The sequence below is a fragment of the Musa acuminata genome, chromosome BXJ3-3, assembly GCF_036884655.1.
Source record: "Musa acuminata AAA Group cultivar baxijiao chromosome BXJ3-3, Cavendish_Baxijiao_AAA, whole genome shotgun sequence".
Taxonomy (NCBI): domain Eukaryota; kingdom Viridiplantae; phylum Streptophyta; class Magnoliopsida; order Zingiberales; family Musaceae; genus Musa; species Musa acuminata.
Genome location: NC_088351.1, coordinates 10,558,571 through 10,566,796, shown reverse-complemented (window position 1 = coordinate 10,566,796; position 8,226 = coordinate 10,558,571). Strand labels below are relative to the sequence as shown.

General features: G+C 41.9%; 2 protein-coding genes across 2 annotated transcripts; one reads left to right on the top strand and one right to left on the bottom strand.

Moving 5' to 3' along the window:
* Positions 1–574: 574 nt before the first annotated feature.
* Positions 575–5,976, bottom strand: LOC135632345 (RGS1-HXK1-interacting protein 1-like). Its single transcript, XM_065140841.1, has 9 exons — positions 5,611–5,976; positions 5,460–5,526; positions 5,291–5,368; positions 4,946–4,998; positions 3,422–3,505; positions 1,771–1,823; positions 1,615–1,679; positions 1,459–1,517; positions 575–881 (listed from the first exon to the last, which is right to left on the bottom strand). Exons 1-9 carry the CDS (start codon positions 5,905–5,907, stop codon positions 792–794), a joined length of 846 nt encoding a protein of 281 aa, XP_064996913.1. The 5' UTR covers positions 5,908–5,976; the 3' UTR covers positions 575–791.
* A 328-nt stretch (positions 5,977–6,304) lies between these two features.
* Positions 6,305–7,715, top strand: LOC135632344 (zinc finger protein ZAT1-like). The gene has a single exon (XM_065140840.1). It carries the CDS (start codon positions 6,455–6,457, stop codon positions 7,469–7,471), a length of 1,017 nt encoding a protein of 338 aa, XP_064996912.1. The 5' UTR covers positions 6,305–6,454; the 3' UTR covers positions 7,472–7,715.
* The last annotated feature ends 511 nt before the right edge of the window (positions 7,716–8,226 follow it).

Below are 8,226 nucleotides of genomic sequence, written 5' to 3'. Positions count from 1 at the left end.
TTTTTTTCTATCATTTTACATGAGAAGAAGAATAGGAAGAAAGTTGAGGACATTTCCATTCATTTTATAAAGAAATATGTTAGAAATATTAAAAATTCTTAAAATTAGTTTGTAAATAGCAAAACAAAAATGTTTATCAATAAAAATTATCATTGGCAAAGAGCATATTCTACAATAAAAATTAGTTTGATATGTGATATGAGAATATTGATAATTACATTATCAGAAGATGATAAAAAAAGTCTTAATCAACGATTCCATCATGTCAGCAAAACCTGAAAAATATTCTTCGAATGTTTTTTTTATTACACAAAATATTTCTCTAACGAGAAGCAATTAGGATCAAATCAACTATAAAAGAGAGTTAGTGAACTAACATCAATATGTTCTGTCATAATATCTCAGAGGATACAAACATCAAGTCAGCATTCTCGTATTATATGATCAATTATATTTTGGCTAACTGTTGCAGTTTCCCTCGATCATCATCATCATCACCTGTTTAGGTCATCTCTAAGATGTCTATAATGCAGTCATGGTGACAAAATAACTCATGATAGGCTTCGCTATGCCCTCGATGAAGACTAATCTTATTTAACACATATTCAAATATGGTTTTACCAATATTCAAAAGGAAAAAAAATTTAAATCAAATCATGCTGCATGTAAGCCATGGCATATTCCAAGGAAACAAGTTAGCATTATTTTCCCCTACAGCTTGTAGTAATAGAAGTGCAAGAAATCACTCGTATACATTAAAAAAACAAAATTGAAATGGAGAGAGAGGAACGTCACATGGGTATTCCATGATTGATGATCCTCGAGAGGGCACCATTAAGAGCCTTCTTTTCTTGCTTGATCTGAGAAGAAATGGTGGAAACCTACATGCAGAATACAAGTAGTTCTCATCAGAAACATTCAACAGGAACTCGAGCACAACTGTTTTGGTGTTCAAATAAAGGTTGGTCATAAGGTGTTCGGTGTTACCGTTGCAGAAATCCGATTTATGTCAATGTATAAATTTAGCTTATTAATAGTCTATAAGTGTGCAGTGCACTTCCATTCTCTAGATCCAGAGAGTACATGTCAAAGTCCAGTTTTGCCTCATTAAATTTATAATAGCATGTGAAATTGTGTTTTATGCCGAAATCTCTATGTTCATCTCAGCTGGCACTTGGTATGGTATTTATTATTCCAGAAAACTTTTAACCCAGTTATGTAACCTTAGATTGCCACTCCCGTAAGAATGACTCCCTATGACTGACACCATGATCTTACAACAGTGTATTAGAAAACACTTAATTGGACCGACCAAAGTTGGCTGCATGAATCACCTCTCTCATGTAAACTTCTCAAACTTGATGAGTGATAGAACTCGGTGTAGAATGCAAGTTGAAGTTTTCTAAAACAATTCAATAACTACTTGAAGAACCACAAGGTTATATCGTTAGTACAAACCTGTGACTGGTACCGAGAAGCATCTGCCTTGGGAAGTTCATTAAGGCGACCTTTCAGGGCTGATGAAACAAGAAGCCAACTTGTATCAGTACATAGGTAAAGAGTTATGTTGGTTCAATCGACTGACCACTCGAGGCAAAGATAAGAATCACTTACACATGATTTGTCTTTCGATACCAGCAGCAAAGTTTAATTGCTTTTGAATTTGATGTCCTTCCTCTCTGCCAAAGAATAACCATAAATTAAACCAAAAAGAAAAAAGAAGTGATGCAATTGAAAATCAGCAACCTTGGCAGAAACTGTATGCCTTACATAAGTCTCTTCTGCCCTCTCTTCATATCCTCTACCGCTCGTGTAGCCCTATCCTGAATGAGGAACAGAATGTTCAGTTTATGAATCTCAAATGTTCCAATTTCAAATTATTTCAAAAAAAAAATATATGAGAATCACATTGGTAAACCACTCCAGACTGAAATCACTAGCATTTCATGTTAGCTCAAAAATTTATATTAATTACAGGTGTTATCGGGCCAACCCAAAGTAGCAGCAGAAAAAATTGTCCAGTCCGTTTATTGAATGCTAAGTATATCTTCATGACTGACTCATTTCAAAGCATAAAAGTACCACAGTCATTCAGATTATGTGTACATAAACAACAATTTGTTGTAAATAGTGTTTATCACCCAGTCAATAACATGAAATAATAATCAGTTCAGGATAAAGTGCCAAGAACCTACTGGTACAGAGAACCACGGCATATCACTATCAGATATGATGCAACTTTTTGCAATTTTGACAACAAGCGTAATTGCTAAGAATGCAACTACAAGAAAATAAATGAAAGTTCAAATATGTAGTTTCTGGAGGTATATACCAATGATATGTGTGTACCTTTTACGTTGTGCCTGCCTACTCTATTTCATTATGGGATGAAATCAACCAAATTATAGAACCATTTTTAAGAAAAGTTGGCAAGGAAGAGTGAAAAGGAAAGAAGGGGGGCCGGCAGAGGAAAACACAAGAGCACTAGGAAGAAATTTTTTGTTCCTTCTTTCTAAATATTCCAACACAATGCCATGAAAAGTAAGCCCCACTGAGATTTTTCAAAGGGTCATTATTTGCATATCAATAAGAACCAACAAAAAAGAACCTTAGGAGGTAGATGGGGCACATTGAGAGTGGAGAAGAGGCAAGCCAAGAATGAGAATAATGTATGCATAATTATCTTAAGGGATAAAAATGGAAATGCCAAGCTAGTTCTTTTAGCTGAATAGAGTCTTCCTATATAGTCTATATAGCCCACCAAATGAAGAATCTGCTCTTGAAGGAGTTTAAGCAACACAGAGGATGCGGGCGGACATCAGCAGGAGACAGGAGGACGTACTTCCTCTTAAGCACTCACATGTCTCTACCTCTTCCATGCTATAACCGGTTGCACTAATCCTAGTGCAAGGTGGAGACATATGGCCATTTCCAAATGTGTTAAGGTGGGTTCATCAGAGCCAAACCTAACATTTGCAAAGTGAGGAATAAAAAACATGGACTTCTACAATTTGAACCCTTAAAATATATTTAATACAATTTAACACACAATTAAACCAAATTATATAATAACAATGACAGTGACAACAAACATTTTGATGTACACTAAAAAATGATTTTGAAGAAACATCCCAACTATTAACTCGAAATGCTCAGTGAATCAGTGCAAATGTATCCAACAAAACTGATTGGAAACAGGCATTTCATCTGAAAGCATTTATATATCCACTATAAGATTTAAAGCAAAATTATGATCGAACAGTGCAGAAGTCTACCAGAAGAACCGATCCTAAATAGGAACAAATTTCTGAAACATCAATTCTCATTACTTGTATGCTTATGAAAATAAAAAAGGCAGGCTTTGAGGCTCCAATTGGCTAAATAGAGAGCCTGTCACAACAAGCTGTGCAAGAGAAATCACCTCCAACTTCTTGCTTTCGTTCGTCACAAGATTTACTGATTGCTGCAGCTCCTTAACTTTGACTTGAGCACTGGAGAGCATAGACTAAAAAAAACCAAACAACTTTGACTTAAACATTTGAGAGCAAAGACTATATAAAAATCTACTTTTTGGGGAATTATATCATACTTTCATCCATTTATAGCATACATCAAACTAAATTATAGAAATGGAAGTACAAAACATGCTTTAAAAGTAAGTTGTACACATCTTTTTTATGCTAAGCCTGTACAACAATTTTGCAATCATGAAGTCACTAGCACTATCAAATGTTGAATGCAGCTGGACATAACTTGATCAGATGTTTTGTTGAAAACAAAATTTTATCTGGTGCTTTTCCAAGGAGCTCCAAGATGAAAGAATGTTGAATCTTTATAATATGACAAGTGTTAATGTTACTTTAATGCAACACATCGCAAACTACATATATAATTGGTTTTCATTAATTTCCTAGAAGGATAATGCACTTCAGAATTCTATTTCCTTCAAATTCTTATCTATTATCCCACCCAGTAAAAATACCATGTTGGTACAACCTAATTGCTGAAAGGATTACATGTGACCAAAGGGTTGCCTCCTCCAGTTAGTTTAGGGGAAATTGAACATTAATAAGGAACAGCAAAGGTATACTTTTGCAAAGAAATAAATAGTATAAATACAACAAAAAAGATACAGAAAGAATGAGACAAGAAGAAAATCATAGAGGAGACAATAGGGGCGTGAAGCAGACATACTTCATCAATTAATTTTTTTCCATCTTATTTCAAGCAGCTAAGCATCCGTTCAGAGAGTGGCACAAAAGAATCCAACTATATCAAGGAGTTTTTTTCATTAGAAAATGAACAATAAATAGCTCGCCTTAAGGACTCCTCAAAAAGCACCAACTGATGTTTGTGTCTACAGAAATCTCAATGCAGTAAAAGCTCCTGCATAGAAATATCTTGGCAAACAACCAAGAAGAGTTGAATGATAAAGATTCCTAAGACAGCCATTTAAGTAATTAAATTGGTGAACCTTGCTATCACAGTAACTTTGCCCCAATTTCATTCATCACATGTTCAATTCATGAAACACACTTTATCCTCCTTAAACAACATATCAACAGAAGTCCGATGCCCTAGGATGGCCCTTAGTTTGTGCTTGAACTAGCAGGTTATCAATAATGCATGAATAAACCATCATGAGTGATATGCCCTTCATATGCACTTGAATGCCAGTGTAAAAAATACAGCTTAGCAATTGACTTTGAGTAACTCTTGTAGTTCCATGAGCCAAACGTTTAATCAATTATTTGAATTTGTTCCGTCATAATGGAAATTGTCAAGCAATCAACTGCCGCTTTTATAACATTTGCAAAGAACACAAAATTTAAGGCCAAGCAAAAGAAACTTTTCTAACAAAGTTTATGAAAGATTTTAATAGAATGTAATGCAAAAGGGTAAATGCAGCTATTAAGTCTGAAATAAACATGACAGAGCAACCAACCTCTTCGCTCACAAAAATACGCCTAGTATTGCGGATCAGAAAACGTCTAGGTCCTAGAAATTGGAACGACGAGAAGACGTGTTAGTCTTGATTAAAATCAGCATTAAAAAAAAAATCACCATGTGCTAGCGTGATTCCAAAACATATCTAGTCCTCAAGTATTTCTCAATTATTGCAAAAAAAAATGGAGAAAGATAATTTATGAAGGAAATGGCGATAAATTTTCTCCATTTCACTTATTCATGGTCAAGCAACACCATATATTCTAATATTGCCATTGTCCATAAATCAATAGCACTATCATAAAAGGGACATAAAATCTAGATCGAAAAGATCAAAACCTACCTTTTAAAAGGACAAGTCCCAAGCCAGCAGCAATTCCACAAGACAAGGCTGGATGTAGTGCCGCATCGACAATCCCGTCTGTAAACAATAACAGGGGAACCTATACAAACATCACAACTCATAGTAGAAACGTAAAAAAGATAAGCAGTAGGACGGGATAAAATCACACCTTTAATCTTTGCCAGTGCCACTTCTTCGGCAGCCGCATAGTGATCCTTTGCCCATGCTATCTTAACCTAAAATTCGCGGATTCAACATCAATGAAGAAGAAGCAGACCGGAAGGAAAAGGAGGCACAAATGGTGGATAACCTAGACGTACTTTGGCTTCCTCGAGGCTTTCCGACGAGTCCGAGACGATCCGCGACAGGACGGAGCCGACGGACTGGAAAGCCGAGTCTGCGGCAGCGGTGACGGATCTCTTGAGATCCTCAGCGGAGGATCCAGCGGCCTGGAAGGCGGATTCAGCGGCGGCGGTGACCGTTTGCTTGAGATCCTCAGCTCCACGGAGGGCGTCCTCGACCCACCGCGTCTCCCCGGCTAGGCCACCCGCTCCCTTCGCTGGCGATCTCGCAATCGCGGTATCGGAGCCGCTGCCAGAGTCGGCGATCGCCGCCATGCCTATTTCGCAGGAAACGAGGGGAAACAAAGCGACCAGAAGTGTCACCGAACCCGGGCGCGGCGCGATCGAGCGAACGACAGATGCCAAAAGAACGCGAACCGGACCGGATTCTTACTTGTTGGGCCGATCTAAAACAAAAGTCCTGAGAGAGAGGTCGAAAGATCGAAAACGGACAGGCATCTTAATTTTTTGGCCCGGTCCAAAATTAAATGGAGCCTCGGACTGAGTACTAATGTCATTAGACGATACAGTATCTGCTCCTTTATGGCTTCGGTTAATTACCTTCCTTTTGGACTATTAACCTTGTGATCTCCATCTGTACCTCCTCTCTCGCTCTCGCTCTCTCTCTCTCTCTCTCTCTCTCTCTCTCTCTCTCTCTTGTTGGTATTAGAGTGAGAGGAATGACGACTGTCACTGCCCTCTTTCTTTCTTTAGTTCCTGAAACCGAATTAAAGCTGGAGAGGAGAAGACGAGAAGTGATGGAACAGTAGCAGAGAGTGCAAGCTCCGAGGCTTGGAGAACCAAAGATCCCAGTTCTGAAGCCATGGAGAGGCACAGATGCAAGCTCTGCCACCGCCGCTTCTCCAATGGCCGCGCCCTCGGCGGCCACATGCGCTCCCACGTCGCCACTGCCCCTCGTCCCATGAAGGCCCAGCAGCACCTCCCTTCGCCGTGCGCATCCTCGTCCTCCTTCCCGGCGGCGGATGAGGACAGTGTGGCGCCGGCGACGACGTACGGCCTCCGCGAGAAATCCAGGAGAAGATCCGGCCTTGTCGATCCGGAGTTCTCCTCTTCCATCGCCACCGCGAAGGGAGCCGGCAGCGGAGCTTTTCCTGTCGTCCAGGACGGAGAGAGCGACACGGAGTCGTCCTTCCGACGGCGGCTCACCCGCCCTCGCCGCCGAGAGGATCCGTCCGCCGACGCCGAGCCACTCAGCTCCGTCTCTGACGCATCCCCCGACGAGGACGTCGCCCGCTGCCTCATGCTGCTCTCCCGCGACGCCTGGTCCAGGTGCGAAGCAGAAGGACGCCAATCCAACGGCTGTGACAACGCCAACGAGGACGAAGAGGACGAACTCTATTACGAGGAGGAGGAGGAGGAGGAGACGCAGCCCCAGGCCACCGCTAGATCGTGGCGGAAGAGGACGAGGTACCAGTGCGGTACGTGCAAGAAATACTTCCGATCGTATCAAGCTCTCGGCGGCCACCGCGCGAGCCACAAGAGGGTGGGGGTAGAATGCTTTCCGATCGCCGGGATCCGAAACCGCGGCAAGGATCCCTCTGATGCCGATGCCGCCGATCGCGATCCCAAGGTATTCGAGTGCCCATACTGCTACAGGGTCTTCTCCTCCGGCCAGGCTCTCGGCGGGCACAAAAGATCCCATTTTTCCACCACCACCCCTGCTCGCCCTGCGCCGCAGCCGCTGCCGCCGCCGCCGCCGCCACCGCACTATCCCTTCGCGGTCAACGACGGCTTCATAGATCTCAACCTGCCAGCTCAGTTGGAGGAGGAGGCGGAACTCTCGGCGCTCTCCGTCGCAACGGAGTTCGCGTCAAAGTGATCCCCTTTCTCAAAGACGCCATTTTGGAGGCAATTCGAGGTAAATTATCCAGAGGAGACGCTATAAATAACGAAAAATCTAATCTTTCAGTGGTTAGACTGGAAGAAAACGCAATCCGAGCCTCATCCTTATCGATTTTTCATTGTGTTCTGTGCGAGTCGGATTTGGGTCATCAGTTAGAGTCGAATGATATGAATCATAGAGTGAGGAAAAGAATGTAAAAAGAACTTCCTTCTTTGTTCTACTTCTTTGTACTGTAATTATGTGAGTTAAAGGCCAATCTTTGAAGAAAAGCTGGTTTCTCTGTCACTGACGAAGAAGAACAGAAGAACCGGAAGTGGGATCAGCAGCGTGCGAGGCTGAAGGAAGAGGAAGAGCGATGCTTCCAGCTGTTGTTAGCTATCTAGTCTTCTTTCCTCTTCTTTCCTCCACTTGCTGCATCTGTTGTCCCTCATTATGACACTTTTGTTTCTTCCCTTATAATCTCCCTTCCATTTGCGTCTCTGTTTTGGACTCGCGCGACCTCCATTCTCACAGCGCTATCATTTGCGCCAAACGAGTCGGTTTCGGCTATGCTTGTAACGGCATTGTTCGTACCCGCTCATCTACCTGAGGAACAGGTGTGGACCCCAGGCCTCCTCGGAAACCGCTACTCGGGTGTTCGAGGCGAGTGCCGCAGGGATGAGGTGTTTTTCTCCGGCGAGATGCTCCGATGTGAGATAAACATGCAGCGGGGTTCTGCTCACCGCTTCGTG

What these genes read in the sequence shown, in the direction of transcription:
- LOC135632345 (XM_065140841.1), bottom strand. Translation starts at nt 5,907, where the DNA reads ATGGCGGCGATCGCCGACTCTGGCAGCGGCTCCGATACCGCGATTGCG. An exon ending in GGCACTGGCAAAGATTAAAG is followed by an intron (nt 5,369 to 5,459) that starts GTGTGATTTTAT and finishes TATTGTTTACAG; the next exon opens with ACGGGATTGTCGATGCGGCA. An exon ending in ACGAAAGCAAGAAGTTGGAG is followed by an intron (nt 1,824 to 3,421) that starts GTGATTTCTCTT and finishes TTCCTCATTCAG; the next exon opens with GATAGGGCTACACGAGCGGT.
- LOC135632344 (XM_065140840.1), top strand. Translation starts at nt 6,455, where the DNA reads ATGGAGAGGCACAGATGCAAGCTCTGCCACCGCCGCTTCTCCAATGGC.